We start from the raw sequence: 15,117 nt of genomic DNA, 5'->3' as shown, positions 1-15,117 counted from the left end.
GAAAATGAAATGAGATGATATGGGATGAAATATAATCTCAGTAAAATAGTGGTCATTTACTGAGACTTTTTCAGTAGACTTTTTGGAGGATCCCGAGAAGTTGCGTCTCGTGGTTTTGTTTAATATTCCCACATTTGTGCACTTTCACAGATACTAAACAGTTAATAAACCACCGCTATTACACATTTAAACCCGAAGAAACACCAATAGACAAAATAAAAAAACCACACAACACACTTCTCGCGTTCCCGCCAAAAAGTCTCGTACTTATTGTATTTCGATTAGTACAACTCACCTGATTAGGTTTCAGTGCGACCCAGTTCAATGTAGGCAATTTATATTTAGTGTCCACCTTCCTCTTGATGGTCATTGCGTCGGTGTGGTGCGGCGGGGCCATGAGTCCAGGGGCCGGGGGCGCGGGGGGTGGCGGAACGGAACTTATCAGGGGAGGGGGTGGCGGCGGGGGCGGGCACGGGGCCGCGGGCGGAGGCGCGGGCGCCGGTGGGGGCGGCGGTGGGGGACTGGGTTTGTGGTCGCCGTTGGGCAGGGAGGGCGCCGGCGGGGGGGGAGGTGGGGACACGTGACCGTTACTAATGCCGTTGCACATCGCGTGTGACGATATAGCACCCACTGTCGAACGGTTATTTAGGTTAATCTAAATTATTGAGATAATTAAAAGTTAAATGATCATCATATTTAAAACAAATACAATCAAAATAAAGAACAATTCATTTTTTCATTGTTATTGGATGAGTAGACAAGCTAAGGGGCCATCCAGGGTTATGTTTTTATTTATTTTTTATATATATTTTTTTTATTGCTTAGATGGGTGGACGAGCTCACAGCCCACCTGGTGATAAGCGGTTACTGGAGCCCATAGATATCTAGAACGTAAATGCGCCACCCACCTTGAGATATAAGTTCTAAGGTCTCAGTATAGTTACAACGGCTGCCCCACCCTTCAAACCGAAACGCATTACTACTTCACGGCAGAAATAGGCAGGGTGGTGGTACCTACCCGCGCGGACTCACGAGAGGTCTTACCACCAGTAAGGTCAAGGTAATATGAGGTCGAAGTTGTCGTATATAACGGCTGGCCTCGCTTCCTGTGTGGGTTCGCAACGCGCTTCAAGTTAAGTAGACTCACTGGAGGCTCCTCGAGGTAGCGACTTGGTGAGCGACTCGAGTTCCTGCACCTTGGACTCCAGCATCGACTGTCTGTTCCGAGAGTCCTGCTGGGCTCTTCTCAACGTGGACACCTGGAGAGCGCGGTCAGAGGACGTTAATCATAATCAGGCTGTTAGCCAGCGGAGACATGTATGGGAGTCATCAGCTCTATAACGCGAATCTCTTTCCAGCCAATAACGATTAGAATATTTTTATCACAAAAACATATTTTTGAAGTCATAAATACAACGGACGAAGGTATTCAATCAATACCATGTCGAGGGATGAATGAAATGCTATTTAGTTAAAGCGATATTTTTGCAACTTTACAGGGGCCATTTAAAGTTTGGAGGAGAGCTATTCAAAGTTTAAAATTTGGAAAAAAATAACCGTATCAACAAAACTTCTGCTTTTTTCAATGAACACAATTGAAGTTCAATTAAAAACATCGAACTGTTGATGCTGCTAATACCAAATAAAACGAACCTTTATTTAACAAAAATAAATATCGTGTGCTTCACCTCTCGATATATATTTTAAAAAGATGTGTGGTGTCGTGGGACACCGGATAAGAACGAAGTTCCTTATTATAAAAATATTATATTTAAGTTCTATTCGAGGTATAAAGAAAATAATTATTCGGGTATACATATCATGATTTTTTTATTGATAAAAACTAAAATAATCGCAAGGGTCAACCACTCCGCAGTGCAATGGAACAGCCTCGCCCTGGGGGAACCGCCCGCATGATTACGGTATCCCCTACGCCAGGTAAGTATGATTTAGCAAGAGAAATACGAGAACGTCTATCAACTGTGTAACATCATGTTACCGCGATTCAGGAATTGTTCAATTTACGTGCAGCGACATCTGTTGATAACAAACTAAATAGAAAAAATCTTACGTTACGGACGTTTTTACCCGGTTAGGGTACCCCTCCGCATCGTCCCATAAGGAACTTCGTTCCAATAAAAGCAATGTAATTTATCAGGACTAGGAAAATATTTTGCTCTAATTTAATTAATCCAGTTATATCTAATTAATCAATATCAGTGCGCGGACTAAAGTTAAAAAAAAAAGTTATTTATCACCTCTTCGACAACCTGCCTCCTGGCTTCGGCGAGCTGGTCTCGTTCGTGCTTCACCTGCGCCAGCTCGGCCTCCAGTGTCGCCAGCTTAGCAATGGCCTCCCGCTCCAGCGCCGCCATCCGCTCGTGAGCCTGTTTAAAATAAGATATGACTTAAAGGTATTAGTTACCAGGTCATAAAATCCCTTTAAAAAAAAAAGATTCTCAAAAAAAGTCTCAGTATAGTTACAACGGCTGCCCGCCCTTCAAACCAAAACGCATTACTGCTTCACGCAGAAATAGGCAGCAGGGTGGTGGTACCTACCCGTGCGGACTCACAAGAGGTCCTACAACCAGTAATTACGCAAATTATAAATTACGGGTTTGGTTTTATTACACGATGTTATTCCCTCGCCGTGGAAGTCAATCGTGAACATTTATCAAGTACGTATTTTATTAGAAAAATTGGTACCTGATGCCGGGATTCGAACTCCGGTGCATCGCTAAATACTAGAATGCACCGGACGTCTTATCCTTTAGGCCACGACGACTTCAAATCGATTCATTCTGCCGCTTCCCGTCATCGATCTCATGATAGCTAGTGGTCGCCATGTCGTCGAAATTCGACCGTAATTACTAATTTAAATTATAAGTGAACATTATCATGGTTGTATCATCATAGACTATACTTCTATAATCACAGATTACGCCAAGGAAAATTACGCTATAGACAAATAATACTAAAAATACACAAACAATATTATTAATCTATTCTCAATATGACGACCAAAATTAAACAATAAAAAAATGAGTATATAGGCGTGTGTGTGTCAAATACATAGTAGTCTGTGTCATGATTTTTTTTTTAACGTATTTTTATGCATAATATTGAGAATAGTATTAGCATTTGGACTTAGCACCTTCTCTATATTCTCTATAAGTGTGGATAATTTTATACTCCTCCGTCCGCACAATTTTCGTAAAAAGGGGTACAAAGCTTTTATTGCACGTATTAATATATAGATTTTGCTAACTCAAATGCAATACAGATGGCGTTACTGTCTAGTAAAAAGTACTGTCATCAAAAAAAGTACTATACATTAAATAAATAAATCCTTACGTGTCCTAGTTCGTCCTCCAGTTCGTTGACCTTCTCGAGGGCGGCAGTTTTGGTCTCGCTGTCCTCCATGAGGGCGGCGACATCAAACACGTTATCTAGATACGCCGAGATTTGAACCTACGAACCGAATCACTTTTTTATTATTTTCTTCTTTTTCCCCACCTTATCCTTACACTAGGTGGGATCGGCACAGCGAATTTTTCTCTTCCATTCTGTTCTATCAACCGTCATCTCAACACTCACTCCTCTCTTCCTCATATCGTCATTCACAGACTCCATCCATGTCTTCTTCGGTCGACCTCTTCCCCCTCTACCTTGCACTACCATTTCCATACATCTCCTAGTCAAGTGCATTTTTATTTTTTTTGTTTCTGAATATAAAATAGCGTGTTTTGATAACGAATTCCAAATACAAAGAAAGGCTGACAGAGCAAGTGATCCTAAAAATTAAAGTGATAACAAATACGTAATGTAAAATTCGCATTTAACTAATGTTCGTCAGTTATCCGCAGTGTAAGACAAATAAAAAAGTAATTGTAACACGGGGTCAACGTCCTTAATAGAGCGTGGCTTTGCATTACATTGCGGGTTCACGGAATACGAACTTGCGATACATAGGCGGCACTGAAAATTTCGGGAATTAACGAAGTGACACAACATTACTATTTAAAAATGTATTTATTGCTTTTCGAAGTATTCTCCGCGAAATTTGACACATTTTTCCATACGATGGAACCAATCATTGAAGCAACCATTCCATTCGGAAGTTGGGGTCTCCAAAATGGCCATTTTGTAGGCGTCCACAGCTTCTTCAGGTGATGAAAATCTCTGTCCACGCAATTTATTCTTTATTTTAGGGAAAGTATAGAAATCATTAGGGCTTAGGTCGGGGCTGTACGGCGGATGGTCTAATAATTCTATGTTTTCTTGCTCTAAAAACTCTTTTGTTCTGTGCGCGGTGTGAGAACTCGCATTGTCGTGATGGAGGATGATGCGGCGGTTGTAGTTCTCTTTACGGAGTTCAGAAACGACCTGTGGCAAACAAATGCTAGCATACCAATCTGCATTAACCGTTCTTTGTCCCTCAAGAGGAATAGTCGTAACATGGCCGGTTTTGGAGACAAACGTGGCCACCATTTTTTTTGCAACACTCCGTGAACGAACAATTTTTGTTGGCTTTAACTCATTTTCGAACACACAAACTCGTGACTGATTTTTTGTTTCGGGTTTGTACGCGTATATCCAGGATTCGTCACCTGATAAAATGTTGTATACAGCATTTGAGGATCCTGCGTGGAATCTTTCGAGAGTTCTGACGCACCAAGTAACGCGAGCCGCTTTTTGCTCTTCCAGAGCGAATGCGGTATCCATCGGGAAAACAATTTTTTTACACCTAATTGTTCATGCAAGATTATTTGTATTTGACTCATGCCAATGTCTAAAGTTGCCGGAATTTCGCGGTATGTCACATGTCGATCTTCCTCAATCAGCTTACGCACAGCATCAACGTTTTCTTGGGTGACTGCAGTTTTTGGACGACCTTGACGGGGATCATCACTGAGCTTGACACGTCCACGTTGAAACTCAGCAAACCAGCGATAAATTGTGGTTTTGGATGGGGCTTCATCACCAAATGCAGAAATCATCCGGTCAACACACTGTTTTTGTGTTAAACCACTTCGAAAGTCATAATAAATAATCGCTCTTGAATTTTCTCGAGTCAATTCCATTTTCTCAACGACTAAACAAGTTTGACAAAACCTCGTGACAAGACCGAGAATCTTTTTTTAAATAAATAAATGGTATTCGATTTTTAAAACCAAGGAGTTTTCAATTAAAACAGATTTTAATATGACAGGAACAGTGGAAATATTCCATTTCCGATACTTTTAGTGCAGCCCTCGTAACAACATAAACATATGTTTCGTGGAGTTAAATAACCTAATTTTGTTTTCCATTCATTTCAAGCCTAGTAGATATTTACTATAATTTCAGCTTCTAGAACCGTCCCTACAGCGTGTAATTACTGTTTACAAAATCAAAATATTTCCGTCCTTAATATGCATTATAAATAATGAAACGAAGCAATACAATGATTTTTAAAAGTGACAATATTAAGTTCAGCACAGTGACATAGGTTACATCTGGTACCCATAGGAAGCTGCACTCACAAATTTCCTTGAACACGCAAGCGAAGCCGCGGGTACCAACTCGTATCACTACAATCTTAAAATTAGATTAAACAGCACAACGGCTTCATCGTTCATTCGATGACCCCCGTCCCCCAACCCACACGCCCCGGTCCCCCCGCCCCCCTACCCCCACAAACCTGTAGGTCGTCGCTCTCGCACAGCCTCAGCCTCTCCAGATAGTCGTCGAGCTTGAGCGCGGTAAACTCATACTGTAGATGCACTCTGAAATTCATATCCTCGACTGAGTGCACGATAATGTTCACGAACTGCATGCACGCGACCTGCGGACGTTGAACGACGGTGATTAGCCGGTTCGATTTAAAACAATTATGATCTCGCGAACGAGACTATCGCAATCAGACAAATTTTTTTTAAATTGCTTAGATTGGTGGTCGAGGTCGAGGTTACTGGAGCTCATAGACATCTACAACGTAAATGCTTCACCCACCTTGAGATATAAGCTCTAAGGTTTCATGTATAGTTACAACGGCTGCCCCACCCGTCAAACCGAAACGCATTACTGCTTCACGGTAGTAATAGGCAGGGTGGTGGTACCTACCCGCGCGGACTCACAAGAGGTCCTACCACCAGTAAAAAATACCGTACTACCAGTAATAACCCAAATTTTACCGTACCATAGTTTTTTTTTATTTTTTTTTTATTGCCCTTGTAGGCAAACGAGCATACGGCCCACCTGATGGCGAGTGGTTACCGTTGCCCATGGACTTCAGCAATGCCAGGGGCAGAACCAAGCCGCTGCCTACAATATTATTCCTTACACGATATTATTCCTTCATTGTCGAAGTTGTTCGTGAAGAGTTTCCATTTAGTTTCGGTTTGAAGGGTGGGGGCATCCGTTGTAACTATACTTGAGACCTTAGAACTTATATCTCATGGCGGGTGGCGGCATTTACGCTGTAGATGTCTATGGGCTCCGGTAACCACTTAACACCAGGTGGGCCGTGAGCTCATCCACAAAACCCACACGGCACAATCAGCAGCAACCTAATATCTTAGGATAATGGACCAATATAACTTTTATTTTAAGTTCAATTTCGTTTGACCCTCACCATGAATTCAATGTGAAACGCATCGTAATTCATGAAGTACTCCATGAGCGTGTGAAACCTCCTGGGCTCCCCCATAACCTCCTTGAAGTTATCGAAAGCGGACAGTATGATCTGGTGACCGCCCTTCACTAGGCAGATGGCCGCCAATAGCTCCAGCACCAAGGCTTTGGTCCGCAGCGAGTGGTGGACCAGGGAGAGGGCGATGCTGTTTATCGCTTCTCTGTGTTGGATCACCATATTGAAGCCATACTGGAAAATAAAAAAAACAATAAGCAACTAGCTGACCCGGCAGACTTCGTAGTGCCTCAATCGATAAATAAAAGACCTAAACTTTTGTATAAAATAAAATTAAAACAAACAAAAGGAATCCGTCGGACGGGGGACACGTCAAAGGAAAAACAAAATTGTTAATTTTATTTAATTCCCAGCATTTTTATATTTATCTATATACCTTTTAAACCTTCTCTGGACTTCCACAAATAATTCAAGACCAAAATTAGCCAAAAGAGATTTTGAGTTTAGTATCGAAAATAGCGGCGCTGTTATAGAACCTCGCAAAACACGCTCTAAATTCATTTTAAAGCGACTTCATAATCACTATCAACAATCGGCGTGCTCGTTTTTCTTTCGCATGCGCATGCTTCTTGGGTCGTTGACGTTTCTAAAATGGTACAAATCGTGATCTATTGCTTTCATTAAAATCTAAATCACCTTATTATTCATAATGGCCCTCATGCACATGATGCAGACGTGTATGTCGTCCGTGGAAGCCCCCATGTTGAGTCTGGCCGCGTGCCTCGTCCTCCGCCTGGCGACGGCCGGGCTGGCCGCGCCCTCGATCTCCGAGTCGGCGCTTCGGGCTCTCCTCCTCCAAGTGGAGTTCAAAGTGGAACCCGCCTCTGTGGGTCCGCTGCATTCCGATGTTGTTGTGTTTACTGTCGAGAAACAATATAATCTTAAAGGTTTTGAATTTTTTTTAGACGGGCCTCTCACGGCTCACTTGGTCTTAAATGGCAGCTTAAATATATAAATTTCTATTAACAATAGTTAAAGTGATTTACACATTTTTAAAACGCACGAAGCACTACAATTTAATAATCTCCGCATCGCCTGCCTTTATCAAATTTAAAGATACGTATATTCGTTATATCGGAGAAGATGGCAATAAAGACAAGCAAGTGAGGGGTCATCTAACATCCACTGAGTTTCTCGCCGGATCTTCTCAGTGGTAGATTCTGCGAAGCACTGCTTTTGCTAGGGCTGGTTTTAGCAAATTCTCTCCGATTGAGCCCGTGAGCTCACCTACCTGTCGAATAGCCCCTTGGATTACCAGCGAATTGGTGGGGGAAAAAGTAATCTATTTTAATTCATGTAGACATAAACGAATTCACGATCCGCTGTTTATTAAGTCGTTTTCAGAACCCGTAGACATCCCATCGTGTATACGGCCTCGCACCATATACACGACGAGCAAGAATAGGCACGCAGTATCAACCTGTGCGGATTCCTGTCTACTTACTTTGATTGATTCCATCGCTGGACTGGCTCCTGGCGAGAGCTATCCTCTGCTCGTGCCTCATCATGCTTAACCTGAAGCTAAGGTAGTCTATCAGCACATCCAATCCTTGGTTCTGTTCGTTGAGGAACTCTCGCACCCATCTGAAAAAGTGTCATTGCGATTTAAGGTTCTTTGATCAGCTTTTGAAGTTTTTGCGGTCGATTTCTCTCTTAATTAAATTGAATATAGTGGTTTGGTTATAGTTGTAGGTACTCTAGCATTTCTCAACTATATTATTGTTTGCTGACACGGGAAGAACTCGTCAAATAATGACAGCTTAGAACCGACCACCTGTCTGACGAAATCTTGGCAATGGGAAAGTATGACCACTAGTAGATTGGTCAGGAACGATTCAAGATAAAGGTGAAATTGTGGGTATTTTCATCAGATAGTGATTGCTACCGTCGCCCATGGAAGTTTGCAATGCCGAAAAGATAGCCGAACCGAGAAGGACACATTACAGTTACCAGAAAAATAGCGGAAATGAACACACGCCGTTTATCCAAGAGCCTGGCAGCCCCTTTGGTTCGTAGCCGAGTGGTATGAATGAAAAAAAAAAAAGATGAAAAAAGTATTGATGAACTTTATTACTCCGATGGCGATTAAAGCGATTGAAGAAAAGCGATGACGGATCCAAATTCTGTACATATTTTTGATAAATGCGAGACAATCACCAAACCTGTATTGGTTACGAGATTCTATATGAAAAGTTAAACTACTCACTCTATGTGATTCGTTCGTAGTGAAATCTCCAGATCTCTGAGTACCTGCGTTGATGTTGAATCACCGACCATTTTCCTTTTCTGTGAATAATGCAAAAGAATATGAATCAAAAGGAGAAAGAAATTAGGTAGACTATGTATTGGCTGGATACGGGTCCGCTGTTTCGGTCATAAAATAGGTCGTAAAATTCGGTCATATTTATAGGTAAAAATTCACGATTGACCTTATGTTATTGGATTTAATGAAGCAAATACGATGTTCACCTCAAAACAATATGGTCCTCTCAAATCTACAATAGATTAGCTTTACAATAGAATAACGGATGTCCCGCCCTTCAAGCTGATATGCATGATTCTTTCACCGCGGCTAAATGACGATTACCATAGGACAGGGTACAGAAATCCTTACTGTACCCTATAATGATTGTGATGGTTGGAAATATATCGACGCTTGAAAGGCAAACATGACTAAGCAACAGTAACTGCTTTGTACATTAATGATAGGCAATAACCATATTCGATGCGCAAAAAAATATATTTCTAGGTCTATTAAAATAATTTCAATTCTACAGCTACTAGCTAGATACCACTACAGCTAGATTCGTTAAAATAAATTTTGTTTTCAGGTATTTCAACATTAAATTAGTCTACTGTAAAGTTCACGCATTGTCGCTTAGTCACGTTTGCCTTTCAAGCGTCGATATGCTTCTGTTGCTAATTTAAAAAAAAAAACACGTTTTCTGTTACGTCTATCCTTTAGCTAAAGAGTTATTCAAATTAATGTCATTAATAATCTGGCACATCGCAACTTGAACGAGATCGATTCTCAACGAACGCGGTACATGTCGTTCGCAGCACACCTGTCCATAGCTCGGGGGTGAACACGACCGCTCAATAATGAAAGCCAAGTGAAAGCAGATATCATTGTTAAACTCAAAACGTTGGTTCTCAAACCTGTACTGTAACTCTTCGACCCTTTTCCGGTGTGTCTTTTCGTTTTTTGTATTCTTACACCAAAAACGATGTAATAAGTACACAAATAGTACATAATTTCCGATTGAAGGTTCCCAATTTTATTATCCAGAGCCCCAATATTGTTATCGATTCGATTCCTTTTTAGAGCCGACATCGTTTTCCCAGGCTCCCACTTTGAGAGTCGCTGACTTAGGTGAATGAGATTACTCGATCTCCTTATAAGTAAAACAAACATTCCAAGCATTACACAGCGGCGTATGGTACAAACGTAATTATTGATTTGATTAAACCAAACAAAAAATATTGAATTGACACGAACATGAGCAAACACTTTAAAGACCGAAACGAGAGGAAGGTAGTCACCGAAGCGAATTGAAAACAGCGTGATTACCGTAGGACATTTTGATGGAAAAAGGCTCGAGTGCGAGTGCTGCAGATTTATAGACCTTGAGCCACAAGGATCTTGTGATCGCGTGGTGAATGCACAAAGAAAAAATAAAGACGGTAGAACTATTTCCTACATTATGTGAAACATACTTTATCATTTGACACTACCTCTCAATTTGTAATTTATCATTTATTGATTGAAAGTACTGGTGATGGAATTAAGTTCTTTGAGAAAATTAAATTGAAACATCATCCCCGCTTCTTTTATGATTGAGGGATTACTGGTGACCTTTCCAGTTTCACCACGACAGGTGGGCGAGCAAAAGCTGCCCGAGCGCCTCCAAAGGAGACCTAACAACTCAAGAGCAGCTGCTTCGCGAGTGAATCTACTACCGGAACGGAATCGCGACCCGCTGAGAAGATCCGGTGAGAGACTCCGCGGGCTGATCCACGGGTTAACTTGCACGTCGAGCTCTCTGCCGAGTTTGACGAGAACGGTTTCCGAGGTCCCTAAGCCCCTGCTCCCAGTGTTAGAGCTGAAGGCGTCTAATGCAAGAGTTATTGGATCTGATGGATCCGTAAGGCATCGACGGTGATTGGCTCCTGTGTGAGCAGTCGTAACCACGATTCCGTATCACTTTCTCTTGTACGATTTTTCTCCATCTCTTTCCGCGTCTGGTGGTGTGGAGGGCGTTGTGAAATGTGGAATCAAAAGCGGTGCGGATCTAGTCGGTACCACTAAGTCTCATATTTTTCATTCTCGTGCTATTTTTTTATTTTATTTAAAGCAATATTTGTCTAATCATTGTTATATGTCGTAGAATTAAGTATTCTAGAAATCTCCATCAACGCAGCAGCTCAAGCAGAAACGAAACGAGCGATGGCAAAAGAGAAATAGTCTGGAATTATTATTATTGGACCACATTGAGAGCGTGACCTGACCTTTTGGGGTATGCGACCGAATAAAATTAAATACTGCACGACCTTTGACGGACGAAATGTAACATTAGTCACTTCAAGTTCCACCCACGACGTCAGCGCACAGCACAATGGCAATTGTAACGTTATTAATGTTTGAAAATATGTTTTGTTCTGTACATATTTTTTAAACACGTTACAGAGATGTTTAGATAGATGATATACTTATTGTGTCCTTGTAGCAGGCAGACGAGCATACGGCCTGATGGTGAGTGGTTACTATTGGTCATGGACGTCAACAATGCCAGGAGCAGATCTAAGTCGCCTGTCTACCGTTATATACCTGTCTTAGCTTACCCAGACACGAACAGTGTTATGTCTGTGATAGTTATAATGGAGATTCGCGTTTCCCGTCTTCAGTAGATCAATAAATAGCGTCACGAACTGACTGATCTCATCAACTGACCAATTAAATGGCTTGAGAATGATAACTATAATCTCTACCGACAGACGAACGCAGCTCAGAGTTGTTTTTATAATAAAAACCATTTCGAGATTGTTACTTCGGTACAGCGCATACATGATTAAAGAACTTTCGGCCCAATTGTTGTTAAGCGATTAGCTGAGCTCATATAGATGAGAACATGAAATCCGCTACCCAATTCAAAGTCCCAATTTTATTGTATATCGGCTGCACATATTTCTTAAGTCTTCGGAAAGCACGACAGCCACACAGTAGTCATAGACTGGACTGTGGCACTTATCCTCGCTAGTAAATTTTCCCACAAACCACATATATAAATTCATATACTGTCAAACCTGGGTAAGTGAGAACTGGATAAGTGAGAAAACTTTATAAGTGAGAGTAATAGCCAGGACCCGTCATTTTAAGCTCCCAAAACCTCTATTAGCGAGAAACGGAAACCTCTGTAAGAGAGTCGTTTTTCCCTCATGGACCTCCATAAGTGAGACAGCTACTTAACTATACCTCTATAAGCGACAGTCGAGCTTTATTTATTTATATTATTTAGGAGGAACAAATGAAAAAACAAATTACAAATTGAACATTGCTATTTTATGAATCATTCTTAACTTTCGTGGAACTTCCTACCATTGTTTTTGTATTGTTTTCTCGTCAATATTGAATATTCTATTTCGTGGAACTAAATAACGTTGTTATTTTATCGTATGCTTTTCGAATGGACACGTGTGCCTATATACCGTCCTGTTTGTCGAACTTACTCAGTTTATCGTTAATCAATTGCGAAGGAAAGTTCTGTTCTGCATCATGTCAAAACGGAAAATTAAAGTACTGTCATTAAGTGATAAACTTAAAATAGTTAATGCGTTTGAATCCAGAAAATCGCGAAATGAAGTTCAGAGGGTGCATTAAGGAGAAACTCGGGTTAGTGAGAAACCTCTATAAGCGAGAATAAGATTGTGCTCCCTTGAACTCTCGCTTATCCAGGTTTGACTGTATACGGAGACTTATGAATTTAGTTGAATCGATTTTTATTATAATGATATTATATATCGATTCTTTTGTGAGCACGTATATATCAGGTAAGAACATCTAAAAAAAAAATCTAACTTTAGCTATTAAAATCTTCATATCATCTAAAGTATTCATTTGGGCAGACATTTGAGTATATGTTAACTTCCTGTGACAGATAACCCGCAGTTAGAGAACACGCTATTAAAAACACCGATATTTTATTATTAAAAATAAAAAAACCCACATACACTAAACATAACGAGTTGTTTATGATTTATCAGCATTATTAATCGGTAAGGTCAAATGGAATCGTTTCTAATCTCTCCCAGACCTTTGACCGTGTGTATCTTTCATAAAATGTAATAGGAACAACCGTTAAATATAAACGGTGTGATAAATGACTATTGCCTTTTTGAATAAAACGGAATTACAAACTCAACGCCGTTGATACATTAAAAATATAATTGGAAACTTAAATACTGCCCTTATTGGGCACGAGTCCAGAAACCACATGAGGCATTATAAGGTGCGTTTCCTCAGTTATTCTTAATCCTAGACTCAGGATTCCAAGCTGAGCACGTGTCTTATCCATCTCGGCTCCGTGCATGAAACATCCTCAACAGAAACTTTACTTTGGCAGGGGCAGAGGAATACAAATAAAATATCGACGGTGCTAATTTATAAGTCAATAATTTTGTCAGTTAATAATGGGATTGGCGAAATGCTCATGGCTCATGCTATCTGGCGTAAAGTGAATACCCAAATATGTGTTATTACCCATCAAAATGCGAAAATAGACACTCAATTTTGCACGAATCACCTGTGAATAAATGGGAACACAAATTTTTCCGTTCCGTGTGGTGACGGAGTAAGAATACAATGTGTCACCACCCCTATACTATCCTAGGGAGTCGTAAGAACCGACTATGGGAATATGCACAAGACATCAGTGCAAGAGAAGGAAAACTCGAAATTAAACCCTGTACCAACCCGTCTAGCCAGCGTGGTACAGTAGGCTAAATACCTCCATGAATAGTAACAGAGAAACCAGGCCCCTAGTCCCCGGCGGCCCCGCTATTCCTGTCTACGGTAGCGGTCACGGTAACGGCGGGGTAGGGGGTGCTAAGAATCCCCGGCAGAGACACGGCTACCACCCCCAAAAACGACGACCACTGGCCCTGGTAACACACAACGTGCGCACTCTGAGGCTGGACGAGAAGCTTGTCGAGTTGGAAGAAGAGATGGACAAGTTGCGCTGGGACGTCATTGGTTTATCAGAAATCCGAAGACAGGGAGAGGATACGATAACCTTGCAGTCCGGCCACTTGTTCTTTTACCGAGAGGGAGAGCAGAAGTCCCAAGGTGGTGTTGGTTTTATCGTCCACAAGTCTCTCGTGAACAACATTGTGTCCGTCGGGAGCGTCTCGAATAGGGTAGCGTGCCTGATACTCAGAATATCGAAACGATATTCATTGAAGGTCATACAGGTTTACGCTCCCACTCAGACACACCCAGACGATGAGGTAGAAGCTTTGTATGAGGACGTCAGTAGGGCCATACATAGCTCCAAAACACATTTTACTGTTGTTATGGGAGACTTTAATGCAAAGCTGGGTTGTAGAAGCAATGATGAGTTGAAAGTGGGTCAGTTTGGATATGGGCAGCGGAACTCCAGAGGACAGAGGTTGGCCGACTTTCTGGAGAAAGAAGGACTCTATATGATGAATTCTTTCTTCCAGAAGCCGCCTCACAGGAAATGGACCTGGATGAGTCCCGACGGTGTAACCAAAAATGAGATCGATTTCATCATGAGCACCAGTAGACAGATATTCAATGATGTCTCTGTGATCCATAGAGTAAAAACCGGAAGCGATCACCGAATTGTAAGGGCCATATTGAGTATTAATGTCAGATTGGAAAGATCGCGTCTGATGAAGTCCACGCTCCGACCACCAAATGCACATATTCAAAACCCCGAGAGTTTTCAACTCGAATTATCTAATCGCTTCGAAGGACTAGACAGCAAGTTATCAGTGGATGATATCTACAGCAGGCTGGTGGAAACTGTCCATACGGTAGGGTCTAAGTATTTTAAAGCCCACCGCAAAAATAGACCTCAAAAATTATCTGACTACACCCGGAACCTCATGGCTAGCCGACGTTCTATGACACTCCAAACTTCTGAGGAAGCTGAGTCATATAGGCAGCTCAATAGACAAATCACGAAGTCCATGCGACACGACCTACGCTCCTTTAATACACAACGTATTAAGGAAACTATTGAGCGGAACCAAGGCTCCAGAGTCTTTGCAAGAGACGTGTCTATTGGGCAGAGCCACTTGACAAATCTGAAAACCGAAGATGGACGTGTAACGTCGAATAAGGCCGAGGTGCTACGGGAGATAGAAAGATTTTATGGGCAGTTATACACCTCGATATCCAATGA

General features: G+C 41.5%; 1 protein-coding gene across 2 annotated transcripts in view; it reads right to left on the bottom strand.

Moving 5' to 3' along the window:
* The window catches only part of LOC101736354 (formin-like protein), a 105,045-nt gene that overhangs the window by 13,338 nt on the left and 76,590 nt on the right, over window positions 1-15,117 (bottom strand). For both annotated transcript variants that reach the window (XM_004923592.5, XM_021346275.3), the window contains exons 3-11: window positions 8,898-8,977; window positions 8,136-8,275; window positions 7,328-7,551; window positions 6,617-6,865; window positions 5,684-5,827; window positions 3,355-3,471; window positions 2,259-2,387; window positions 1,148-1,259; window positions 296-630 (exon numbers count right to left, since the gene is read on the bottom strand). In XM_004923592.5, coding sequence (XP_004923649.1) covers window positions 296-630; window positions 1,148-1,259; window positions 2,259-2,387; window positions 3,355-3,471; window positions 5,684-5,827; window positions 6,617-6,865; window positions 7,328-7,551; window positions 8,136-8,275; window positions 8,898-8,977 — 1,530 coding nt within the window. The remainder of the gene's footprint in view (window positions 1-295; window positions 631-1,147; window positions 1,260-2,258; window positions 2,388-3,354; window positions 3,472-5,683; window positions 5,828-6,616; window positions 6,866-7,327; window positions 7,552-8,135; window positions 8,276-8,897; window positions 8,978-15,117) is intronic.

This window comes from Bombyx mori, chromosome 8, assembly GCF_030269925.1.
Source record: "Bombyx mori chromosome 8, ASM3026992v2".
Taxonomy (NCBI): Eukaryota; Metazoa; Arthropoda; class Insecta; order Lepidoptera; family Bombycidae; genus Bombyx; species Bombyx mori.
Note: the sequence above shows the minus strand (reverse complement) of the source record. Positions and strands in the feature narration are given on the sequence as shown.